At 43.6% G+C, this 27737-nt stretch overlaps 1 protein-coding gene across 1 annotated transcript in view; it reads right to left on the bottom strand.

Moving 5' to 3' along the window:
* OCIAD1 (OCIA domain containing 1) overlaps positions 1 to 23483 on the bottom strand; it is a 63181-nt gene extending 39698 nt beyond the window's left edge. The window contains exons 1-4 of the mRNA XM_068278552.1: positions 23325 to 23483; positions 10681 to 10753; positions 1645 to 1698; positions 96 to 143 (exon numbers count right to left, since the gene is read on the bottom strand). Of these exons, the coding sequence (XP_068134653.1) occupies positions 96 to 143; positions 1645 to 1698; positions 10681 to 10753; positions 23325 to 23375 (226 nt within the window). The 5' untranslated portion in view covers positions 23376 to 23483. The remainder of the gene's footprint in view (positions 1 to 95; positions 144 to 1644; positions 1699 to 10680; positions 10754 to 23324) is intronic.
* Positions 23484 to 27737: the final 4254 nt, after the last annotated feature.

Genomic DNA, 27737 nt, shown 5'->3' with positions numbered 1-27737 from the left:
TGCTGGTCAGGAAATCCTCAAAGAGACAACAAAAACATTGCTTTGCAACGGGAATAGAACTGGAGATACACAACACTTCTTACAGACTAACTTACATACAATCTTGGGTATAGATCCATATTTTGGAGATGTTGTAAGGTATCCTAAATCAGTAGAAAAATTGTGTTAGATCAAATACTACTACATATAAAACAATACATGCCCTTGAGTATAAACAAAAACTGGATCTCATGGACTAGGAAAAGAAAAAAAAAAAAAGGGGGGGGGGGGGGGGAAATCTAGCCAAAGATCTAGCAATTATGGCCAGATTTCGACCAAGAGACAAATCTCTCTCAATCAAATCTGATTAGAGAGAGATCTGTGGGCTGCCCATACACCGCAGGCTGATTCCTGATCAAATTTCAGCATAAAATCTCTTGGGAATCAGCTGAGCCCTCCGCCATGCGTGCGTGTGTGTATAATCTATATGTGCATTTGTACATTACCTGTCCTGTGTTGCAGTGCCTGTCCGTATTCCGATTCTCTTCAATTGGCCGCATACACAGCAGCGTGCTATGTGCCGGTAGCGTGTATGCGGCTATAGAAGAGTGGCAGAAGACGGACGAGCACTGCGACACAGAGCAGATTATGTATAAAATGCACATTACAGTACATATACATATATTTGTCGCTCATCCCAATGTCGCTTGCCGTTACCGCCACACACTGATCAAGCAAGTTGGCCTGACATCTTGCAGCTTGTCCGACAGATTAATGCAAGCAATTTCAGCCTGAAATTGGTCACATCGCCGATCGGCCATACACTTGGCGGAACTGATTTTCATGGGGATACACTGAGGCAGGTACATGAGGCGTGTCATGGGGGATACACTGAGGCAGGTACATAAGGCGTGTCATGGGGGATACACTGAGGCAGGTACATAAGGCGTGTCATGGGGGATACACTGTGGCAGGTACGTGAGGCATGTCTGGGGGATACACTGTGGCAGGTACGTGAGGCATGTCTGGGGGATACACTGAGGCAGGTACATGAGGCGTGTCATGGGGGATACACTGAGGCAGGTACATGAGACGTGTCATGGGGGATACACTGAGGCAGGTACATGAGGCGTGTCATGGGGGATACACTGAGGCAGGTACATGAGGCGTGTCATGGGGGATACACTGGGGCAGGTACAAGAGGCGTGTCATGGGGATACACTGAAGCAGGTACATGAGGCGTGTCATGGGGGATACACTGTGGCAGGTACATGAGGCGTGTCATGGGGGATACATTGTGGCAGGTACATGAGGCGTGTCATGAGGGATACACTGTGGCAGGTACGTGAGACGTGTCATGGGAATACACTGAGGCAGGTATGTGAGGCGTGTCCTGGGGATACATTGGGACAGGTACGTGAGGGATACACTGAGGCAGTTATGTGAGGCGTGTCCTGGGGATACATTGAGGCAGGTATGTGCAGATTTGTTCACAATTTGAATGCAATTTGAAAATGTACCAATCAAAATACATCGGATATCGCATTGTGAAGCTAGAAAATATTGCATTTCATTGATAATTCCTAATAAAATTGTTATTTGGTATAAAATAAAACAAGAATGACCAATAAATACAGAAAATGATATGTAAATAAAAGGTTTTACCTCTGGAGATGAGGGCTCGTGTAGCAAACATAGCTCCAACTGAGAGGGGGACAGCTTAAGGAAAAGAAAAAAAAGAGAGACCCTGAAAGATAATATTAATTCCAAGCCAGATGGTACAGTACAGGAGATTTGGGCGCAGCCGGCGCCACCATAGACCGTAATAGGTATTACGGCTAGAGCAGCGCACACTGAATAACTTCGGTGCTGTCAGAAGACGGAGCTGAAGTTACATTTAAAACACTGTAATTTGGCCTCCAGCAATAGTTGGAAGCCAAATTACATCATTCCCCACGTAGACCTGGAGGGAGAATAGTATTTAACGCCGCCGGGAACTTGTGCAGCAGCAGGATAAGCCATACCGGCTGTATCCTGCGTTCAAGTCTACCGGCAGCGATTTTATTCACATGCCCCTAGTGACGCCTCTGGCCTTATGGGGTGTGATGTCTAAAGAGAACCACTTTGGAGAACTGCCCATACACTACAAATGCAAGCAGAGCTGCTCCTGCAAAACTCTGTACATTTACAATTAGTTTTTTCTTCTTTCTTAGCAAGTAGGACAAAGTAAGAGAAATAAAAGTATTTATTTAGGAGTGTCAAGAGCTGCCTCTTTCTCTTCTTCTCTAACCCAGTTTATCGGTATGTCCCCAGAGCTTCACAACACAATGCTTCGCCTTGAGGAGTGCAGCCCAACTAAGGTAAAATATTATTTTACAAGAGTATTTCCCTATCAAATACATTGGAGCCGCTGCTTGAAAGCATGTGGGGGTGTCTAAACGTGCGAATGCGCGTTATGTCAGGAAAACCAGTGAGAATTTTAGTACAAATGGGCAAAATATTTTATTGGTTTGCTGAAAGGCACTCTGAGGTGTGATATGATGAGAATAGATACATTCCTAATCGTTCACATCATTATGTACTGATCTGAGACAAGATTATGCGCTACGGGAGAAAAGCACTTTACAAATGTTTTAACTGCAATGGTGAGCAGAGCTCCAGAAACTGGACTAAATTACACACCCAGCATACACTGCAGGCAAAGAGAGGGAGGGGGAATTAGTGATTAAGCTGCATCGGTGGGCAGAGCTCCAGAAGCTGGACTATATTACACACCCTGCAGGGTGTGTAATATAGTCCAGCTTCTGGAGCTCTGCCCACCGATGCAGCTTAATCACTAATTCCCCCTCCCTCTCTTTGCCTGCAGTGTATGCTGGGTGTGTAATTTAGTCCAGTTTCTGGAGCTCTGCTCACCATTGCAGTTAAACCATTCAGGTATGAGGTTGTTTGAAAGCGCTGCCATGTCTCCCACTGTGCAAACTTAAAATGTAAGTATACTAGTGGCTAGCTGCCTTCACTGTTTTAAATTCACTCTCAAATTTTTAGATTAGAGTTAGCACATAATTTTGCATCTGTTTTGCATTAGAGGCATGTATTCAGCCCTAGGGGGCTCTGCATTGCCGCTGATGGCTTACAATTCAGGTGCATCCTTGAGCGCTTATCATTTGTCTGTTTTGCTTACAAATGTTTTGTTGTTGTACTTATAATTAGTCTGTGACACAACCAGGGTTTTGGAGTCGGTACAAAAATCATCCGACTCAGTTTTTTAAACCTTCAACTCCAGGTACCCAAAATGCCTCCGACTGCGACTCCAACTCCTTAGTCTAATACTTATCAGGGCTGTGGATTTGGTACAAAAAAAAAAAAAAAAAAAAAAAGTCATCTGACTCCTGACTCCACAGTTTATGAAACCACCGACTCAGACGCCAACTCCGACTCCAGGTCCCCAAAATTGCTCTGAATGACTCCTCGACTCCGACTCCACAGCCTTGGGCACCTCCACATTAAAATGTTTTGAAGAGAAAGGATTAGGCTGTATTCCTTTTTCTAATTGTAAGAGTTAGGAACCCCAGGTTCTAAATTACCGTTTTTCTGCAGTTGGCACCATAGTATAATTCCTACTGATAACTAATTGGAGGTCATTAAAACTTCTGTATGGGAGTTGAATAAGCATTAAAAAAAAAATCTGTTGTCATTCACCTAAGACTTTCGAATGGAAAGTTCTATTTAGGAGTAGGAACATAGATGCAAGTGTTATCGTGGCCACACAATTACAATTTTTTAAAAAAAAATTTGATTTGACAATTTCAATGTTTTTTTTCCCGCTCTAATAACATTTCAGACTCTTCTAACCAATGTACCACGCACGCGTACACACACACACACACACACACACACACGTTCGATTTTGACAAAATCACAACAACAAAAAATTGAAGATATAGGTTATATGTAATAATATATACAATTTAATTTATAACTGTGTATGGGGTGCTCTGTGCCATCACTGCAAGGCACTCATCACAAACAACCTTGGAACATTTACCTTGCACTAACAAATCAACACTACATTTACTACACTGAACAAATATATTCGATCTGTGTCACTGACAAATAAAGTTTCTTTATTATTCTTGAATGTAAACTTAAAATGTATTAGGTCGAATGAGTTTCATACAACCCACCACACATCATTACATTTCTGACAAATTGATCTGATTTTTTCAACCTTTCCAAATAATTTTAATCAAGAAAAATTTTGATTGAATTTAATCGATTAAAGAAAAAAAAAATCTTGATTTTCTCACTGTTTTAATCGAATTGGGGTACAATCAAACAGATTTTTTTTTTCCGTGTGTGACCACCATTAACCTTATCAATTTATCTTTGCATCAGGTTTGCTTTCAGATGTAAGCTCTGGGTGTTGGATGGTGAAGCGTTAAGAATAAGGTCTTGTTCCTCACATTCAGAAGTTTTTGTTTTTTTTTGTAACACAATTTTTATTGAAAAGTTTTAGAATCATAACATTTTCCAACAGGTAGCATATAACGGAAAATTGTATACTCACCTAACGGTAATTTTCCTTTCCATGTGCATCCATGGCAGCATACATATGGGTTAAGCCCCACCCCTACCAATTAACAGGACCTTAGCTATAAAAGAAAGTGACCCCTAGCGAGCAGCATTCTCATTGACTAGCCGAACCGGAGAACAGCAAAAAGTCAACAAACGGAAAGGGAGGGAAATCCCTATGCTGCCATGGATGCACATGGAAAGGAAAATTACCGTTAGGTGAGTATACAATTTTCCGTTTTCCATATGCCTCCATGGCAGCATACATATGGGATTTAACTAGCAGAAAAAAAAGTAAGGGTGGGACAAGACTTGCTGACCAAAAATAATTTCAATGAAGGCTTTAACAGATTCAGAAATAACTCTTTCTAAATTAAACTGAAGCGGAGGCTGCTGGATTGACTCTGAAATGGGCAATGAAAGTATGGACAGAGGACCATTGGCAGGCTGGGTAATCTTTGCCCGGATAGCGAAGGTGGCACAGGGGACAGCTGAGAAGAGTGCACTGTGATGCCACCCAGAGGGACAAGGTCAAAAAACCCTGATCATAGGCTAGCCTTAATAAAAGGCTTTGTTGATTCATTTGAGCCATGAAGAGATCTTTTGAGTTTGATGTTAGCTGGCTCTTTCTCAGACCTGATGGAATTATGAAGAGCTGTTCTGATTTCCTGAAGCTCCCTTGTTACATTCACATAGGCTCTAAGTGTTCTTGCAACATCTAGAACATGCAGATCAGAGGAATTTGTATCCATAAAAGATGGCACTGTCCGATCCTGATTAAAGGGAAGCCCGGAAGTGAAGTGCTGTAGTGGTCTCAAAACTACTGAGTAGAATGTCAAGAATGAGCCCCTAGATCCTGGAGCTCGGAAACTCTTCTGTCCGAAGAGATAGCGACTAGAGGCATAGTTCTAAAAGTTAAGTCTAATTTCCTGCAGTCTTCCACTGGGTCAAAAAGAGGTCTTGCTAGGTAACTGAGAACCTGCGCAGTTCCCACTTTTGAAAAAGGTTGCAATTAGGATACTTGTTTTTGGTGGCAGCCTTCATAAATTGCACTATTAGAGGGTGAGAGACCCAGCAGTGATCCGTCAAAGCAGAGATAGCAGAAGCCTGCACTTTGAGAGTGCGAGCCAATTGTTTTTCTAGGCCAATCTGGAGGAAGCTAAGAATATGTTGTGCTGGTGAAGCCATTGGATCAAAATCATTTACCAGAGCAATTGTGAAAAAACATTTTCCAGTTTGTGGTAGTTTTCCCTGCTTTTAGCAGTGTGTTTATCAATTATTCTGAGTTTACCAGGTCTCTAAGCTTCCTCCCACAATCCTTAAACCATTAAATTAAGGGATTGAGGAGACAGATGATAAATTGTGTCCTGGGACAGGGGGTTTGGTCTGACTGAAAGAGGAATAGGAGGTTCCAACTTCAGGCTCCAAATTAGACGGACTCATGGCTGGCATGGCCAAAATATACCCACCTCCAGGAGTACAACTTGTTCTAGGAGGAGTCTCCTCAGAATTTTGAAGATAAGTGGAGTTGGAGGAAAAAAACAGAGACCATTCAGAAATTCCAGGTGTTGCCAGAGCACCCTGAGCCCTTGAATGTGGGGGCGAATCTCCTCGAGCTGGCATTTAGTTGATGTAGGTTGCCATCAGGTCCACCTACCCAATGGTGACAGATCTCTATGGATATATTTTATTGAGTGGCCACAAGCTATTGCCTCAGTCCCCTTGATTGAGAAAATCTGCCGCAGAGTTCTGAGGCCCTATGAGATAGACTGCCATGATGCTGCAGAGATTGCTCTTTGCATTGGAGATAAATATTGCTGACCTCTAACATGAGGAACAGACTCCTTGTGTCCCTCTGCTACCTGATATCAAAGACTGACGTCTCATCCCAGTGATGGCTGAAGGTCTGAAGCACCATATAAGCCACCCTGTGTTTGAGTATATTTGCAGTGATCGATCAGCTTTGTTTTGACTATTTTACCTAGGCTAATACGACCTGTAGACATGTCAAACCATGCTTGCATCTTTATGGGTGAACGATTGGTTAATAGTTGTTGAGCTTGTGTTTAGCCACCACCGCAGACAGTCTCATAGTGGGAGTGAGAAGGATGGTCTGAGAGTAACTCTGGTGGTTTCATTGATGGAGAAACCCTAGTTGGAATGGGCAGATGTGCCAGTGAACCCATTTGACTATCTGGATTGTAGATGACGAAGTGCCCAGGAGGTGTATACAACACCTCGATTAATGAATATAGTATGATAATCAGCACTCGCGAACTTTTGCCAGCAATTTTCTCATCTGGTTACTGCATTGGATATAGATTGGAATCTTGCTCCCGGAAAGATTAGGGCCTCAGAAGGAGTGAGGTGGCTTTCCTCCTTGTTTGTTAACCAGCCAAAGACAGACAGTGTTTGAAGAAGAATCTGTTGCTAACACAGTAGAGCCTTGGGATCTGAGGCTAGCAACAAAAGATTGTATAAATAGTGATAAAGTCCTAACTTTGCTTTCTCAACTGAGCCACCAGACACACTAGTACCAAAAAAGGTTGTCATGGCTGTGATAATGTCGAGAAGGAGGATGGTTACTGGAGAAGAATGTTACCAACTGCATGGTGGAAAGAAGTTTGAAATAATGAATGTATCTGCCAAGTCTATTGAATATATTCAGTTCTGTAAGGGAATGGCTGGTCCATTCATTTGTTGTAACTCCATCTTGAATGTTTTTAGAAAGATGAAGATTTAGGAATTTCAGATCCAGTACTGAACGCAGATTACCTGACTTCTTTACAATGAAGAGAGGAGAGTAGACTTCCTGAAAGCGCTCCTCTTCTGGAACCAACATAACAGCCGTTTTCTGCAATGAGTCATGAATGTAAAAGAGCAGGTCTCTGTATAGACAAAGTGACTGAGTTGTGGAGTGAACTTGCACATCCAAGAAAAACCGAACCACTCTGTACCTGTGGCCCACTCGTCCATTATTGTTTTTGTCCAGATAATACAGAACTGCTGAAGTCTTTCAGCTACTATCTGGACTTCAGAATTTTCAATAGGACTCTGCGTTGACTGCTTTGTGAGCTTATGGAGATTAGCATGTGAAGTTTGCCAATTCCTATGGTCTGGTCTTTCCTTCCGCAATGTCTTCTCACCTTTGGTATAATACCAGCCTTGGTGACTGTTGGTTGCCAGATCCAACTTGTTACTAAAAAGATTTCTTCCATCAAACAGAATTTTAAACACATTTTGTTGGAAGCTGGGATCAGCAGACTAGATTTTTTTTTTTTTTTTTTTTAACAGGCCAATTCACTGTCATGCAAAAAGCCTGGCATATTAGGTGGACTGGACAAAATCTATAGCCGCTTCCCTAATAAACTTAGAGACAATATGAAAGTTCTCTTAGCTGCCAGGATAGAATCAGAATCCTTGTCCACTTCCGTGGCAACTGAAGATAGAGCCAGGGCTGGTTTACATGCCCCTCCAGTAGTGGTATACACCATCGTTAAATCTATATCAAGTTTATGGTCTAGGACATCTTAAAAAGTAATCAAGACTTTTAACTTTACATGGCATGCAAGACACATGACTGACATGTCCACCATGGAAGCGAATGCTAGGACTGGAGAATTTTCTTGAAGAAAAAGGATGATGTTCGGAAAGTCTGCTTTTTCAGGAAGGACTTTCTCCTTACCTTTTTCCATTCATCTTTATTTTATCTCTTTCAAGACAGAAAAGGAATGATAATTATTTCAGATGTTTCTTAGCCTGGAGAAGGGTTTCCTCTTCCCAGTGAATGGCTTCAGAGATGGCTTGGATAAAGGAGAAATAGAAACCAGATATCTGTATGCTCACTCTCATTGGATTCATGCTAAACCATAGATGATTGAGGATATTCAGTATCTTAATTGATTTGCTGGGAGGACGCTTGGGGACCAAAGAGCCTACATAGGAGTCCATTGATTCCTGGACAGCCTGCTTTATCATCTTGGATGTGTGCATTTGGTGGAACTCTGGCTCTTTTCCCATCTGGTGGAAACAGATCTACTTTACTGATTTCCCTGGCATGGTTCTGTCACCACAAGCCCAGCAATCTGGGGGGCTATGGTGCCTTTAACTGGGACCTGATCCTCCAGTTCCCAGGCAGATTATTTACCTGCTCCTTGAGCAGGATCCTGAGTGATGATATAAAGATCTTAAAGCAGGATCTCAAATGATGACAAAGAACCAATGTCCTAGAACTGTGGTGGGAACTTGCCCTCCTTTGTTCTCTTCTTCCTGGGCTTGTATATAAAAAAAAAGTACAGCCCATTTATGGAAGGTGTGCTCTCTTTTTTTTGTAGAAAAGCGGGGTCACTTACCTGTATGACTCTTACCTATTGACCTTAGAATTATCTGTTTCTGGCACAGTGTGATCCAGAATGCAGTCCAACGGACCGCAAGAAATGAAATAAGTAAGATAAGAGGTACATGAAAAGTAGCAGATAAATAAGAAATCAGATAATACTTTCATGCAAGGAATGCTATGTCATTTATATTGCACATAGTACACAATACTGTTCATATAACTGTTTATAATGAGAATGGCAGATGATAAAATATAGTACATAGTGCTACCAAGATAATTTCAATAACTTACCTCCTCCTGCAGCTTGAGAAGCATAACATCAGAGGGACAGCAAATAATAGTGCCTTTACCTTTAAGCCAGACATAGAGGGAGGTAGTGTTGCAGCCAGCACAGTCCTGTGTGTATCCAGCCTTGTGAGAGGAGGGGAGGAGAGCTCAGCTGTGAGGAGATCTCTGCTGTGTCCAGAGCAGGGATTGGAGAGCAGTTACTGCAAACACTTCCTGGTCTGATGGCTGTGCGTTCCAAGCTGGAATGTACTCTAAGCCATGTGCTTCAGAGTCTTTCACTGAGACAGGTGAGTGGAATCACACTGAGCACTCAGCAGCACTGAATACCCAGCAGGAGAGGCTGAACTATGCCTCACATAATGGAGCCTGAGCAGTCAGCAGACAGAGCAAGAGATACAGGTGAGAGGGATCACACTGAACACTCAGCAGCACCAAACACCCAGCAGGAGAAACTGAACTATGCACCACTAACCTGTGCAACTGCAGACAGCAAGGGAAAAAAACAGGTGAGAAGGATCACACTGTGCTCTGCAATCGTATTTAAGTCATGCAGAGCAGCCATAAAGGGGGGAAAAGATCATTTAGATCAAGCTCCCACCATCACCCCAGATATAAGGTCCCTGAATAATTTGACATTTAGTCATAACAACAGGGCTGCGACCAGGAGAGGCTGAACCTGGCCGGAACGCCGCAGGAATGTCGGCGAGGTAAGAGTAAAATAAAAATAAATAGCGCTGAAACACTAAGGAACCTGTTCGGAGGTGAGGACAAAAATGAGAATGCTGCTCGCTAGGGGTCACTTTCTTTTATAGCTAAGGTCCTGTTAATTGGTAGGGGTGGGGCTTAACCCATATGTATGCTGCCATGGAGGCATATGGAAAGGTACATTATGTGGAGGCAATAAAACAAAATAGAATGTTACTTATACAGGCTTGGTAGAATGTTATATCCGAGACTTCAAAAGTCCAAGGCTAATGATATAGATCATAGATAACAGATCAATAGGCCTTATAGCCTCGCATCAATATTGCTAACAAGATATACAGGTTAGAATATTGTACAAGTAAGAGAAAATAATGGAAAAAAATAAAACAAAAAAGGAAAAGAAAAAAAAAACAAACATAATCAGACAATGTCACTTTAACATTAAGTGAGTCTATAATAGTCACCCAGGTAATATCCACGGTTTCTCCTTGCTGTATTATTAATTCTCCTCTCCCCCCACCAAACTCTCCATGTTTTGCTTCCCCCAAAAAAGAAGAGTTGTCCAAATACTCCTAGACAACAGTGTTATAAACATTATCCTATGGAAGAAGCAGCCTCCGATTCACATTCGGAAGTTTGATGATCACAGATTAGCCCTGAATCTGTTCCACCTTGGAGACCTTGTGGTAAATCATAATGTTATGGATGATAGTGAAAACTCAGCCCTTTGGGCTCTGTTCTACAAATGTTAACTTTTTCTGTCAGGAGTTGATCTAGGAGTTAAATGCAGTACTTACATCTGGACCAAAAGCTCTCTGTACGGCACTCGCGTAAGACCCTGGCCTCTTCTTCACTGAAGATAAATTTATTCTGTGGAAAACAAACCATTGTGTAAGGAAATCACTACCACCAACATACAGTGAGGACAGATACTGTTCACTCTGTGAAAGGAATCCACTATCACCAACATACAGTGAGGACATGAACCAGTGGTTCCAAACCCATGCGTTGCAAAGTCACGGTAGCCTTGGGTATTTGTCGCCACTCCACCCGCTGCTGAGTTGCCACTCTGATAAAAGTCCAAAGGACAGCCCTCTGCTCCCTGTGGTGTAGTGTTATTGCAAGTAGACCAAGGCTTCATAAAAATGGCCGCCGTAATCCACATTCCAGGATTGTGGATTTCAACAGCCTTTCTTTTTTTCTCTTCAAAATCTGTTGGCCCTCATACTCAGGGCTGTGGAGTCGGTACAAAAATCTTCCAACTCCAACTCCACAGTTTATGAAACTACGACTCCGACTCCGGGTACCCAAAATAGCTCCGACTCCTTAGTCTAATACTTAACAGGGCTGTGGATTTTGTACAAAAATCATCCGACTCCGACTCCTCAGTTTATGAAATCAACGACTCCAACTCCGACTCCAGGTGCTCAAAATTGCCTCGACTCCACAGCCCTGCTCATACTACACGGAGGTGGTAAAACGTTCCAATCTTCGGTTGGTTAGGCTAGCAGCAAGTCTGCAGTCAGGAAATTGAGTTATCTGAGGAATGGGACTTCAGATAGAGGAAGTAAAGGGTATGTAGGTAATTCTGCTTCAGACCACACCAATACACCAAAATAAAAATACATTCAGAGTTCAGATACACATTAAAGCAAGGGAAAAACAATAGTCAAAACCAGGGCTGTGGAGTCGGTACAAAAATCTTCCAACTCCGACTCCTCAGTTTATGAAACCACGACTCCTACTCCAACTCAGACTCCGACTCCGGGTACCCAAAATGGCTCAGACTCCGACTCCTTAGTCTAATACTTAACAGGGCTATGGATTTTGTACAAAAATCATCCGACTCAGACTCCTCAGTTTATGAAATCAACGACTCCCACTCCAACTTTGACTCCGGGTGCCCAAAATTGCCCCGACTCTGACTCCTCGACTCAGACTCCACAACCCTGGTCAAAAAAACTTAGTAGAAATAAAAACCACAGCCAAAAGCTTAAAGTAGTAGTCTATTCATTTGGGATAGTCAATGTGAAGCAAATAATTCCTGCTTGCATGCAGATTCCACGAGCAATGTACACAGCTTGAAACTGGACCAATCAGATTTACTTCCTGGTTCAATTTCAAGCTGCATACAATCTGCACGACTATGTAAGCATGAAGCCATTTATAAACCCTATCAGGGGTATTTGGCAGCCCCTTCTCAATGATTGCTAGTTACTGGTTAATAGACATGGGTTGCCATTTTGACTTGATGTGCATTTCTTGTTCCACAGGTGGCAGAACTCATATGGGAAGAAACAGACCCTGACACAGGGTAATCAAGTTAGGAAACCATTAAAGGACAACTGTAATGAAAGGTATATGGAGGCTGCCATATTAATTTCCTTTTAAACATTACCTGTTACCTGGCTGTCCTGCTGTTCCTCTGCCTTTTAGCCACAGACCCTGAACAAGCATGCAGCAGGTCAGGTGTTTCTGACATTATTGTCAGAACTGAGAAGATTAGCTGCATGCTTGTTTCTGGTGTTATTCAGACACTACTGCAGCCAAACAGACCAGCAGGACTGCCAGGCAACTGGTACTGTTTAAGGCTGGGTGCACACATAGCAGAAATACTACCATTGTGTAAACTGCTGCGTTTTTTGCAGCAATGTTAGTCAACGGGACGCAGAAAAAGAAGCATTGTACTGTGATTTACAGCATGTGTTTTGCGAATGCTGGTTTTGTTGCATATTATGCAGGACGGGTGCCAAAAGAAAGTCTATTGTAACGCATATGCATAGCGTTTTCATGCGTTTAAAAAAAATAAATAAGATATCTGTTGCGTTTCCGCTTCCTGTTGTCTTCCTAGTGATTTGCATAACATTAATTATAAAAACGCATACAAAGCGCATCTGCGTTTCACATATGCGAACCGCAAACGCATTAAAACGCACGCAAAACGCATCTGCATTAAAAAGCCGCAAACACACCAAAAAGGCACTAAAAACCACATTAAAATCGCATACACACCTTCATAAAATGCACCTTTTTCACGCTATGGCAGATGTGAACCCAGCCTGCAAGGAAATAAAAATGGCAGCCTCCATATTCTTCTAACTTCACCTGTCTATTAATTACCTGACCACTACTTAATAATCAGCCTTTTGAAGGATACCCGAAGTGACATGATGAGATAGACATGTGTATGTACAGTTCCTAGGACACAAATAACTATGCTGTGCTCCTTTTTTCTTTCTCTGTCATAAAGAGTTAAATATCAGGCATGTAAGTGGCTGACTCAGTCCTGACTCAGACAGGAAGTGACTACAGTGTGACCCTCACTGATGAAAAATCCCAACTATAAAACACTTTCCTAGCAGAAAATGGCTTCTGAGAGCAAGAAAAAGATAGAGGGGAATTTCTTATCAGTGAGGGTCACACTGTAGTCACTTCCTGTCTGAGTCAGGACTGAGTCAGCCACTTATTAACTCTTTCAGGCAGAGAAAGAAAAAAAGGAACACAGCATAGTTATTTGCGTGCAAGGCACTGTACATACACACATGTTTATCTCATCATGTCACTTCGGGTATCCTTTAAACCGATTAGCCTGCTCATTGTTGGGTACAAAAACCTGCTCTTTGAATTTCATATCACATTGCTACTGGCATATTGCTTGACTGATATCGTCCGACAAGGACTGGAACCTGATTCCTTGGGGCAACGTCACTGGGCCAGTTCTGTACGGACACCTAGTCATCAACAGAGAAAAAAAGAACAGGCACAGGCTTTAACACCATGTTGCATTTATTTTGCCATCAGGTCTATGCAGAGAAGGCCCCCATTGGGAGACTCGTCTCTTTTCCCTCTTTTCTCTATTAACAACACACAAGCGTTCTTGCTCGGCATAGTTAGCTCAGTTACGTAGAATACCAAGTAAATTTATGAGTGATCAGTAGCTGTGTTGTGTGCTGGTCGCTCTTGCTCTGTTACAGACACGTAGTCAGCCTGGCGCTAATTTAGGGGACCCAGGAGGAAACCTCATAGGGAACAGTTGACCAGTCACAGCATCCTCTACAGCACAAAGCTTTGTAATTGGCCAAAGTTGTTTACTACTATCTAAAATCTAGCAGGTCAAGAGGGTGCTGTCCACGCATTCACGTTAGTGGAATTTCCCTAGGAGGTTTCTTAGTGGATCACCTAAACTAGAAAAGCGCCATCAGCCTAAAGGATGACTATGTGCAGGCAGAGCACTCCAGCGCGACCCAGATAGGACGTCATGTGGGGAGCGCGGGTGAGTGCAAGGACAAAAGTATCAGATGCCACTCAGCTGAGCTGATCCGTCTGGCAGTTCACTAGCCGAGTGGCAATTGCTGGTCAGCGCCACTGTTCACATCCAGAATTAATGGTTGAGGTTGTCATTGTCAGCCACCACAGCTGAATCTAATCTAGCGTGTGTACGAGGCTTTAGTAGGAATATTCATACAATGCCAATAATTCCTAGTTGATGCAGCCCAGATTACACCTTGGTGGGATTTTATTGGTCGATGTCATGCTGCATATGCATACATTTTCATAATCCAGTATCAACTTTTGAATTATTTGCATCCCATTGACCATCCCTATGTGTAAAGGTACGTACGCACGGCCAACTTTATGCCTGATTGTCGTTCGGATCAGTTGTTTGAACGATTTGTCAGGCAAACAACAGGCCGTTTACACGTCTCGTACACACGTCCAACAAAGCGGTCGACAAACTAATTTACATGTCATCTGACAGATTGGACGTTCAACCATAAAAGATGTGCGTCATTACGTTGATAGAAATCCTGGTATCCTGCACCTCTACACACATGCCCCAACATATTAATTGGTCAAACGACCACTGGTCATTTGTACACACGTACGGACCTCACAGCGGTTTGAACGACAGTTGGTCCAACTGATCTGCCAAGGGGATGAGGCAAAACAGCTGTTATCAGTCGCACATATACATATTCAATTTACAAGTTGGTCGGAAAAGATGGATGTGTGTACGCTCCTTAAAGGGGTTCTTTCGCGAAAAAAGTAGGCAGTTAAAAAAATGTGACAGATGACAGGTTTTGAGCCAGTCCATCTTTTTAAGGGGGGTTTCTCAGGGCTTTCTTTGTTTTCAACAGCATTTCCTGAACAGCAGTTTAACTGCCAAAATAGCAAGATACCAGCCGGCCTCCCTAATCACTTGCACACTATTATGTCAGTTAGATTTTGCAACTATTGTTCAGGAAATGCTGTTGAAAACAAAGAAAGCCCTGAGAATCCCCCTTAAAAAGATGGACTGGCCCAAAACCTGTCATCTGTCACATTCATTAACTGCCTACTTTTTTCGCGAAAGAACCCCTTTAAGGCGTGTACACATGCCATACCACCGCAAACGACGGGTCCGTCAGACCCTCCCGCTGGGCGGATGTCTGCTATTGGCAGACTGATAAGGCTGTTTCTGAACGATCTGCTGCGCCTCTACAACTTTTAGGTTTCAGATAAGTGTAATAATAACTATGCCCAAACTTTTCAGTCAATTACAGAGCTTAAAGAGAACATGTACTGAGTAAAAATATTTAAAATAAGCACATGAGGTAACTTCAAATGAACATTACATAGCTACCTTGCCATCAGTTCCCCTCAGAAGCTCACCATTTTCTTCTGACAATGATCCCTTCCAGTTCTGACAATATTTTGTCAGATCTGAAATATATCAGTTGCTGTTAGTAAAATATCAGTTGCTGTCAGTTATAGCTGAGAGGAAAACAGATGTACCAGGTAATGTCCATGTTTCCCTATGGCTCAAGTGGGCGATGTTACAGTTTAACTGTGTGCTGACCAGAAAGCTGTTTAGGGTAATGGCCATTTTCAAAATGGAGGATGGAAAATTCCCTTGATCACAGTGAACAAACAGGATGCAGGTAAGGAGAAAGACACTGAGGAGTAGACTACATGGAAGGTAAGTATGACTTGTGTATGCTTATTTTAACTTTTAATTTTCAATTCAGGTTTTCTTTAAAGTGACATCTGACATGATGAGATAGACATGGATATGTACAGTGCCTAGCACACAAATAACTATGTTGTGTTCCCTTATTTTCTTTCTCTGCCTGAAAGAGTTAAATATCAGGTATGTAAGTGACTGACTCAGTCCTGACTCAGACAGGAAGTGGCTATAGGAAGGGACTCAGTGATAAGAAATTCCAACTATAAAACATTTTCTTGCATAAACATGGCGGCATACTCATGGGTTAGGCCACGCCCCCTGACCCCTATAGGACAGACTTCTCTATAAGTGTGCTGAATCACCCCCCCTCCGCCATTCTTTTTTTCTGTCCTCAATGGACAGGTTCTCTGTGAGTTTTTTTTTTTTTTTTTCTGTCATTTTTTTGACCTACCTCCTTTTTTCTTTTTTGAGGTAACTGCTTCTTTCTGCGGGTTTCTGAGCCTCTTCCCGCACTACAGTGGCCGTCTATACTTTCTCTTAAACAGAGGAAAAGGCCAGGATACTGCTGCTGCTCCATTTGTGATTCCTCCGAGATCTCACGAGAGTAGGAACGAGACTTGGGGATCCGGCCAATCAGGCATAGTTTCCCATGCCAGAAGCTAAGATGGCGCTGGGTGTATGACAGCAAGTCTCGCGAGACACGGGATTTGCCCCCTCCTGCACGGATTGGCCAGCAGAGGAACTTAACCAGGAAGCAGAGACTCAGGAAAGCGTCCAGCGTGGTGTTGCAGTAGCAGCGTGGGTGGCAGCATTCAGCAGCTGGTACCACGCTCCTGTGACAGGATTCTAGGAACAAATGCCTGGAGGTACACTGGTATCCTATTCGTCTTCTGAGACAGGTATGAGGAATTCTCCTGTTATTGATATGGATAAGCTACAATGCTGTAATGCAGGGACTGATCAGTAAAACTGTTTTACTCAGGTGATATGGAGGATTCATTGCCAGGAACTTCTGCTGGGGCCTCCAGGTACAGGATACTAAATGTATCCATGACACTGGTGTGAGCACAGGTGGTGGGCTATTGTATGTTTCTCTAGTTCACCTGGTGCTGGGCAGTATCCTAAAAAGAGTGCTTTTCTCTCTCTTCATGTATTTTATTCGGATTTTTTTAGTGAAAACACCATATTTTCTTCCTTTTGTGTTTTCACAGTCCGGATGAGAGAGAAGAAGGACTTATGGTCGCTAAAGGCATCCAGTCCTTATCTAAGAATCCTGAGCCTCGCTATCAGTATAATTATCAGCGATCAAGCTTGCCCAGGAAGAGTTCTTCTAATATGGACTATGATTACAGAAGGAATTCTACTAGAAACATTGATTATAGGCATTCACCAGAACAACGTTCAGGGAGAAGCCGCTATAACGAGTTCAGGGATAGATCTCCCAGAGACTATATTGACTATAGATATGAATTTAGACGCTCACCGAGACGTCCGCCTTCATACGACCCATATGACTCTGATCATTTCTCGCCTATGAGACATCGCTATGCACATGATTCTCCACAGAGAAGACAGCGACCTAGATCCCCTGATTTACAAGTGTTAACGCGCCATGATAAACCAGACCCTAGTCTATGTTGGTCATGTGCACAACCGGCCATGCCAGATAAAAAAGTATGCGAATCTTGCTTTACAGAGTTGGGCAGAGAAAAGGAGAAAGACAATGAGCAAGTATTATCCTTTATACAGCAGGCAGTGCAGGACACTTTTCAAAAAATGTCTGCTACGCAACCGAATGCTACATCAGCACCACCGGTACAAACAGATGATTTATCATCTCAAGCAGATATGCCGCCCATAGGGTTTGACTTTGCCTTAGTACCAGCTTTTGTGGCAGCGATCAAATCAGCAATAGAATGGCAGGAAGAAGACGAATTAAACGAAGAGCCAGATAGATATTATCCACACTTGCAAGCCCAACCTAAATCCTTCCCCTTTATGAAAATAATTAAAGACATTATTCTTAACCTCCCTAGCGGTATGGACAGAAATGTCCGTTCAAAAAAACATGCTGTGAACAGTATAAACATGCGTACACATCAATACTCTCCTGCACTGTATACTAGACCCTTGCTTGACACATTTTGGCAAGTTACAGGGAAAAAAAAGTTTTAAAAATAAATTTTATCACTGTTTGCACAGAAATCCTGGGGAAATTGAACGCTGGGAAGGTTAAAGAATGGTCCAAACAGGACAAGAAACCTTCATTATCCAATAGATTCTCTAAACTTTATCCATTGAAAGATGAAGAAGCAAAGTTGATTGAAACAGCCCCTATGGTGGACGCCTCTATAATGAGGCTGGCCAAGCATGTTACTCTGCCAATGGATGATGCAGTGCTTTACAAAGATCCATTGGATAGAAAAATAGACATAGATATGAAAAAGGCCTTTCTGGCCTCAGGAGCAGCATGTAAACCAGCTATAGCCCTAACCTCATTAGCAAAGGCCATTAAAATATGGGTTGAAAATGTGGAAATAATGATAAACACGGATACAGACAAACAATCAATTATAAAGGCACTAGATGAATTAAAAATCTCAGGGGATTTTATTGGAGAAGCCGCGATAGACGTAATAAGATCGTCAGCAAGATCAATGTTGCATAACGTAACTGCCAAAAGAGCCCTTTGGTTAAAACCCTGGTCTGCTGACCAGGCATCGAGAAATAATTGGTGCAAGATACCTTATGATGGGGTACACCTTTTTGGGTCCGCTATGGACAAAGCTATTTCCTTGGTTTCCGGAGGAAAAACAGGGCTTATTCCACAGGATAAAAAGCCGCAAACTTATAGACAACAGGTACCAAGAAGATCAAACAGATTTCAGCAAGCGAAATCATACAGACCAGGAAAGCAGTTCAATAAAAACTGGAGGGGTACTCAGTCTACTTTCATGAGAAATAATAAGAACAAGGTAGCGACGTCCACTCAGCAGAATAAAAAGTCTTTTTGAGGGTACGTCCACTCAAGATACCCCGGTAGGGGCAAGACTTCGCCTCTACTGGAAATCTTGGGTGGAAATCCTACAGGATGCTTGGGTCCTGAACACAGTAAGGCAAGGCCACAGGTGGAGATTCAAGAGGAAACCTCCGTTAAACAGATTTATACTTACAAGGATGCCAGGAAGCAGTATAAAACAGCAGGCGTTATTGAATTATGTGAATACTCTCAGAGCAGCAAGAGCAATTATAGAAGTACCGGAACAGCAAAGATTCAAAGGAATCTACTCACCTCTATTCTTGGTGCCAAAGACAACAGGGGGCTGGAGACCAGTATTGGATTTGAAATTTCTAAATCAATTTATAAAAGTAAGCCATTTCAAAATGGAATCTCTTCAGTCAATAACTCCTATGATACAGGTAAACGACTGGATGACTTCTATAGACTTAGCCGACGCTTATCTTCATGTCCCCATAAGCAAAACATTTCAAAAATTTCTCCGCTTCGCAGTTCAAGACAAACATTACCAATTTCAATCTCTTCCATTCGGCATATCTACAGCACCAAGGACTTTCACAAAAATTCTTCTGCCAGTCATAGCATTTCTCAGAACCCAGGGCTTAAGAACTTTTCACTACTTAGACGATATACTCCTACTGAACCAAGACAGGAATATTCTTCTCAAGCAACAAAGAACGTTACTAGCTACATTACAGAAATTGGGATGGCTAATAAACTGGAAGAAAAGCCAACTGGTACCATCACAGGACATGATCTTTTTAGGCGCCAGATTCAAAACAACAGAAAACAAGATACTTCTACCAGACCAAAAGATAAGTATGATTCTACAGAAAGTGGATCGGGTGCTACAATCCAATCGATTATATGCAAGAAGATGCATGAGTCTTTTAGGAACACTATCATCGACGATTCCGATGGTGAGGTGGGCCCATTGGCACATGAGAGTACTCCAGAACTTTTTTCTGAGAAAATGGAACAGGAGGAGTTTAATGCAACCATTGTCTCTCACGAAGGAAGTAATTTCATCCCTGAGGTGGTGGAAATGCAGAAGCCACTTATTGAACTGTCATCAGATCCAGCCGCCGGATCCAGTATTGATCACGTCAGATGCAAGTATAATAGGTTGGGGGGCACATTGCAACAACATTTTTCTCCAGGACAAATGGGTCACCAATCAAAGGTATGTTCCTTCCAACGTTTTAGAACTGAGGGCGGCTTATATGGCACTGAAGTCCTTTCACTTTCTGATTCAGGGGAAAAATGTTCTACTAAGAATAGACAACATAACAGCTGTAACCTACATAAGACGACAGGGGGGAACACGGAGTTTAACCCTCTTACAGGAGACGAGCAAAATTATGGATTGGGCCCAAAAGAATGTACTCAATCTTTCAGCTACTTACCTTCCAGGAGACAGGAATATCGTAGCAGATCGCTTGAGCAGGAGGTTTGCGGATCAAAACGAGTGGCGCCTGAACGATCGAATATTCTCTCTTATAATCAAGAAATGGGGAATTCCAGATATAGACCTGTGGGCGACACCGGAAAACTCGAAAATGCCAGTCTTTTTTTCCAGATATCCACATCCCCAAGCGGCAGGAACAGATTGCCTGACGCAGAGATGGAACTTCAAAACCGGTTATGCTTTCCCACCATTTCCAATGATCCCGAGATTTCTTCAAAAAGTCTTGAAAGAGTCCGCCACGATCATAACTATAATGCCTTTTTGGCCACGGAGACCCTGGTTTGCACTAGCCATGGAACTAAGCCTAGTGGAACCGATACATCTACCACATCAACACGACCTGCTATATCAGGGGAATCTTCTTTACCCAGAAGTGGAGTCTCTGCATTTGACAGCCTGGAAACTGAGAGGCAGGCTTATGTAGATCAGGGGTGTTCGAGTCAGGTGGTAGAGACGCTCCTCAGGGCCAGGAAACCCTCAACGAATCGCACATATTATAGAATTTGGGAAAAATTTGCTGCCTACGCAACAAAGACTAGCTTTGATAAGCTATCTCCATCAGTAGGAAACATACTGGACTTTCTGCAAACAGGAGTAGAAAAATCCTTGAGCCTCTCAGCACTAAAGGTACAAGTCTCAGCTCTGTCTGCCCTGACAGGGGAAAAGTGGGCACATCATCCACTAATAGTACAGTTCTTGAAAGCAGTAATGAAAATTCGTCCACCGAGAAAACCGTTCTTTCCGAAATGGGATTTATGTATAGTGTTGGACACATTGTCGTCACCTCCTTTCCACCCTGTAGAATCAGCCTCCTTACAGGACACAACTTTTAAAACGTTGTTCCTAACAGCAATATCATCTGCTAAAAGAGTATCTGATATACAGGCCCTCGGCTGCTCAAGAGGCTTACTAGAATTCTTTCCTGACAGGGTAGTGCTGAGGCCAATTCTTTCATATGTACCAAAAGTGGCGTCAAGTTTCCATATTAATCAGGAGCTAACTCTTCCTACATTTTCGGTTGATGGAGAGAATCACCCGCTAGATGTAGGCAGATCAATAAAAGCCTATTTAGCAGTCACAGCACCATTTAGATCTTCTGATCATTTATTTGTGAACTATCAAGGGGTTAACAAGGGCAAAAAAGTTACTGCAAGGACCTTGTCGGCCTGGTTAGTAAAAATGATTCAATTAAGTTACCAAACAAGAGGTTTACCAATACCTCAGGAAGTCAGGGCGCATTCAACACGAGGAATGGCGGCCTCCTATGCATGCTTCTCAAAGGTGTCTATGGACACAATTTGCAAAGCGGCCAGTTGGTCCTCAGTTAATACATTTATGTCACATTATTGTATTGATCCTGCTGCCTTGTCATCATTATCATTTGCAAAATCTGTTTTGTCTGCAAATTGTAAATAAATTAGTGTGTTTATTGCATTCATTATATCCCTCCCTTGTGGTTAATTTGGTACATCCCATGAGTATGCCGCCATGTTTATGCAAGAAACTAGAAAATTGAATACTCACCTTCCGTAATTTTCTTTTCTTGTATAAACAATGGCGGCATACGAATCCCACCCTTCTGTCCATTCGAGGACTGATTTATACAAAGAATGGCGGAGGGGGGGTGATTCAGCACACTTATAGAGAAGTCTGTCCTATAGGGGTCAGGGGGCGTGGCCTAACCCATGAGTATGCCGCCGTTGTTTATACAAGAAAAGAACATTACGGAAGGTGAGTATTCAATTTTCTAGTTTCCTAGCAGAAAATGGCTTCTGAGAGCAGTAAAGAGATTAAAAGGGTCAATAGTTCATAAAAATTGTATCCCTGGCATACTTCAATGAATGTGTCATTGAGCAAAAACTTAAAAAGTAGATTTAAACATAAAATAAAACTGTGGAATATCTTAAAAAGTCATTTTTAGGAAAAGGAAGATAGATACAATTATTATTTCATTAGTTTATTTTCGCCTCGGGTGTCCTTTAAATATTTTTACTTACCTGGGGCTTCCTCCAGGCCGCATAAGCATGGATACATCCCTTGTCGCCGTCCTCCCGCATGCCTCCATTAAGCCGCGATCAGCTCCCGGTATTCGTCTCAGTCGGGCCCAGTCTGACTCAGCGATGTCAGCTGGGGTCTTCAACACTTGTGCGGAAGGTCCACGCATGCACACAAGGCCCCCTGCTGACATCACTGAGCCGAATACCGGAGCTGATTGCCACTTAACGGAGGCGCTAAGGAGGACGCATCTGTGCTTATGGGGCTGGAGGAAGCCCCGGGTAAGTAAAAATCTTTAATATCGGTAGTCAAAATATCGGTGGTCTCTGGTACAGAGGGTGCTGTGATTGGAGATCTGTTCCCTATGAGGTTTCCCGCTGGGTCATCTTAATTACACTATTGTAAAATTTACTTGAACCTACGGATTAAGGGCTCGTTTCAGTGAATCGCTGCACATGGATGGAAACGGCAGACAATGCAGTCTATGTACTGTCTGCTGTGCCTGCAATCACGTTTCCATAAGCAAGTCTAAAAGCGCGCTATATGGAAACGAGTCCTAAGTGGTAAAATTAACCTGTCAGCAAGAAACGACAGCTAGTATCAGTTATGAAGAGGCTCTGGGGCTGGAGAGTTACCTTGAACTAGCATACAATGTGCAATTGTTCTGACTCTCTCCAGTAACTTGATTAGTAGTAAAGTGGTCGTGAGGACTATGGCCAGACCCAGAGGTTACACCTTTAAAGTAAAGAAGTCTTCAGCAGCAGTTTAAGTATTTGTATCATAAAAATGACAAGTAGAGATGAGCCTGGAGTGAGCATGGCACAGTGTTTTCAAGAAGTATTCTTGAAGTCACACAGTCTCCAATGTATATGCTCAGGATGTAACCAAATAAAATCATGTAGTGTGCTAAGATAATTCCCAGAGCCAGAATCCCATGAAGTGAATGGCTACCCCAGCCATGTAGTGTACCCCAAGTGAGTTTAGAGAGGGACACGTGGGCTCAGTGCAATACCTGCGGTCCCTGCTGGAGCTGATCGCTGTAGTTAGCCTGGGGGGAGCCCATATTTGCCAGATAAGAGAATAACCATCAGCCAGCGCTGTCCCAGGCAGGCAGCAATGACCTTTCCGATACCCCAGCAGCTGAACACACCGCGCAGACCGGAAATCTTTGCCTGTTCACCCGGAAACAGTCAGCCAGCCTTCCGCCCTCTGTCATTCATTGTTCTGTGCGTTCCACCACTCCTTCCCTCCCAGATTACACATCGCTGTCTTGTTTGCGTTCCACCGCTACACCCATCTTGCAGCCATGCTTTGCTGCCTCGCGTGCGGGACAGAGGAGTTCTGCCATTGCAGCCGCCTGTTCTCTGTCACTTATCAACTGTTCTGTGCGTTCCACCTCTCCTATCCTCCTACTATCACTTTCAGGACCTCTAGAGTTCTGCTCTCTCTCTCTTTCTCACTGGTTCTTATAAGAATGTGTCTACCTGAGATGACTAAATGGTGTTGCAACTCAGATTTTTTGGTTCTATAGTACACCACTCAGGAGTAGAGATGATCAATGAACTGACATTTTTTGAGTTGATGAAAAATTTTGTTTTATGCAGTTTCAATTTGGACCACTGAAATGTAGTTAGTACAGATTTGCATTGGCCATATCTACATTCAAATACACTGATCATATAGGGCAGTGGTTCTCAAACTAAGGCCCGCGGGCCGAATGTGGCCCCCTGAGGCTTTTTTACCTGCCCCCCACACACAAAATGTATTATTGATGCAGTCAGCTACATTTTTAAATATTGGTGGTCCGCATATAGAATGAAGCCAGAAAGCAGTAATTTGCTAGTTTCCAATCTAATTCCACATCAGGTGACATTGTTGTCCAATTGGACTGAAGGTTGTCACCTTAGTATGCATCACTGTCTAGCCCGCAAAGACGTCTATGTATACTCCGGCCCCCCAGCATTCTGAAGTATGTTGACCCGGCCCTCGACCCAAAACGTTTGGAGACCCTTGATATAGGGGGACACAACAAAAGCAACTGGATGTTGTTGTTCCCTCCTATGTGGTCAGTGTAATGATTGCCTGATCTCATGTCACCTGCCTGTGTTCCCCTATGTGGTAAGTGTAATAATTGGCTGCTCCTGTGTCCCCCTACATGGCCCGTATAAAGATTGGTGGCCAGTATAAATATTGGTTGTTCTTGTTGAGTCCCCCTATGTGGTCAGTGTTATTAAAAAGGCAACAAAATTTGCTCATTGTCATTGACTAGATTGTGAGCCCCTCTGAGGGACAATTAGTGACAAGACAATATATACTTTGTACAGTGTTGTGTAATATGTCAGTGCTATATAAATACTTAAATAAATTGGTCATCTCAACTCTAGATTTCCAATCTTCATTCAGAACTGTTGTTACTAATCGCATTGTCCATAGACTGATAGTGGCAAAATATTATCAAGCAATAGGCTTAGCACTGCAAGAAAAGCACATTCATGTTGGAGGCACTAAAGAATGATATTATAATGATGATTTGCATTTATTCTTTATATGGCAATTCACAGGAGGCATCAGCTTGGTTTTGCCCTTTTATCAAATGCTTGTGCGCACTCCATCCACATATTTGCATGTTTTTATCTTCCCTGTTTGCTAGTGTTTTTATCAGCAGACATAATATATTGACTCCTACGGAGGTCAAATTATTATCTACTTCTATAACCCTGACTGACATTTTCTTATAGTGCTTCACAAACATGCAATGGACTGACTCCACATCAGAAAAAGTGTCTCAGAGGTCTGCACAAGCACAGCTCATAGGAGGGGAATGGCTGTCAGAATTTGCTCACTGGAGGGGAATGGCTGTCAGAATTTGCTCACTGGAGGGGAATGGCTGTCAGAATTTGCTCACTGGAGGGAAATGGCTGTCAGAATTTGCTCACTGGAGGGTAATGGCTGTCAGAAGTTGCTCACTGGAGGAAAATGGCTGTCAGAATTTGCTCACTGGAGGGGGGTGGCTGTCAGAATTTGCTCACTGGAGGGGAATGGCTGTCAGAATTTGCTTACTGGAGGGTAATGGCTGTCAGAATTTGCTCACTGGAGGGGGGTGGCTGTCAGACTTTGCTCACTGGAGGGGAATGGCTGTCAGAATTTGCTCACTGGAGGGGAATGGCTGTTAGAATTTGCTCACTGGAGGAAAATGGCTGTCAGAATTTGCTCACTGGAGGGGGGTGGCTGTCAGAATTTGCTCACTGGAGGGGAATGGCTGTCAGAATTTGCTTACTGGAGGGTAATGGCTGTCAGAATTTGCTCACTGGAGGGGGGTGGCTGTCAGAATTTGCTCACTGGAGGGGAATGGCTGTCAGAAATTGCTCACTGGAGGGGAATGGCTGTTAGAATTTGCTAACTGGAGGGGGGGGGGGTGGCTGTCAGAATTTGTTCACTGGAGGGAAATGGCTGTCAGAATTTGCTCACTGGAGGGGAATGGCTGTCAGAATTTGCTCACTGGAGGAAAATGGCTGTCAGAATTTGCTCACTGGAGGGGGGTGGCTGTCAGAATTTGCTCACTGGAGGGGAATGGCTGTCAGAATTTGCTTACTGGAGGGTAATGGCTGTCAGAATTTGCTCACTGGAGGGGGGTGGCTGTCAGAATTTGCTCACTGGAGGGGAATGGCTGTCAGAATTTGCTCACTGGAGGGGAATGGCTGTTAGAATTTGCTAACTGGAGGGGGGGGGTGGCTGTCAGAATTTGTTCACTGGAGGGAAATGGCTGTCAGAATTTGCTCACTGGAGGGGAATGGCTGTCAGAATTTGCTCACTGGAGGAAAATGGCTGTCAGAATTTGCTCACTGGAGGGGGGTGGCTGTCAGAATTTGCTCACTGGAGGGGAATGGCTGTCAGAATTTGCTCACTGGAGGGGAATGGCTGTTAGAATTTGCTAACTGGAGGAGGGGGGGGGGGGCTGTCAGAATTTGCTCACTGGAGGGAAATGGCTGTCAGAATTTGCTCACTGGAGGGGAATGGCTGTCAGAATTTGCTCACTGGAGGGGAATGGCTGTCAGAAGTTGCTCACTGGAGGAAAATGGCTTTCAGAATTTGCTCACTGGAGGGGGGTGGCTGTCAGAATTTGCTCACTGGAGGAGAATGGCTGTCAGAATTTGCTCACTGGAGGGTAATGGCTGTCAGAATTTGCTCACTGGAGGGAAATGGCTGTCAGAATTTGCTCACTGGAGGGGGGTGGCTGTCAGAATTTGCTCACTGGAGGGGAATGGCTGTCAGAATTTGCTCACTGGAAGGAAATGGCTGTTAGAATTTGCTCACTGGAGGGGGGTGGCTGTCAGAATTTGCTCACTGGAGGGGAATGGCTGTCAGAATTTGCTCACTGGAGGGGAATGGCTGTTAGAATTTGCTAACTGGAGGGGGGGGGGGGGGTGGCTGTCAGAATTTGTTCACTGGAGGGGAATGGCTGTCAGAATTTGCTCACTGGAGGGGAATGGCTGTTAGAATTTGCTAACTGGAGGGGGGGGGGGGGGTGGCTGTCAGAATTTGTTCACTGGAGGGAAATGGCTGTCAGAATTTGCTCACTGGAGGGTAATGGCTGTCAGAATTTGCTCACTGGAGGAAAATGGCTGTCAGAATTTGCTCACTGGAGGGGGGTGGCTGTCAGAATTTGCTCACTGGAGGGGAATGGCTGTCAGAATTTGCTCACTGGAGGGGAATGGCTGTTAGAATTTGCTAACTGGAGGGGGGGGGGGTGGCTGTCAGAATTTGTTCACTGGAGGGAAATGGCTGTCAGAATTTGCTCACTGGAGGGGATTGGCTGTCAGAATTTGCTCACTGGAGGAAAATGGCTGTCAGAATTTGCTCACTGGAGGGGGGTGGCTGTCAGAATTTGCTCACTGGAGGGGAATGGCTGTTAGAATTTGCTAACTGGAGGGGGGGGGGGGGCTGTCAGAATTTGCTCACTGGAGGGGAATGGCTGTCAGAATTTGCTCACTGGAGGAAAATGGCTGTCAGAATTTGCTCACTGGAGGGGGGTGGCTGTCAGAATTTGCTCACTGGAGGGGAATGGCTGTTAGAATTTGCTAACTGGAGGGGGGGGGGGGGGGCTGTCAGAATTTGCTCACTGGAGGGGAATGGCTGTCAGAATTTGCTCACTGGAGGAAAATGGCTGTCAGAATTTGCTCACTGGAGGGAAATGGCTGTCAGAATTTGCTCACTGGAGGGTAATGGCTGTCAGAAGTTGCTCACTGGAGGAAAATGGCTTTCAGAATTTGCTCACTGGAGGGGGGTGGCTGTCAGAATTTGCTCACTGGAGGGTAATGGCTGTCAGAATTTGCTCACTGGAGGGAATTGGCTGTCAGAATTTGCTCACTGGAGGGGGGTGGCTGTCAGAATTTGCTCACTGGAGGGGAATGGCTGTCAGAATTTG

The sequence above is a fragment of the Hyperolius riggenbachi genome, chromosome 1 (genome assembly GCF_040937935.1).
Source record: "Hyperolius riggenbachi isolate aHypRig1 chromosome 1, aHypRig1.pri, whole genome shotgun sequence".
NCBI classification, from domain to species: Eukaryota; Metazoa; Chordata; class Amphibia; order Anura; family Hyperoliidae; genus Hyperolius; species Hyperolius riggenbachi.
Note: the sequence above shows the minus strand (reverse complement) of the source record. Positions and strands in the feature narration are given on the sequence as shown.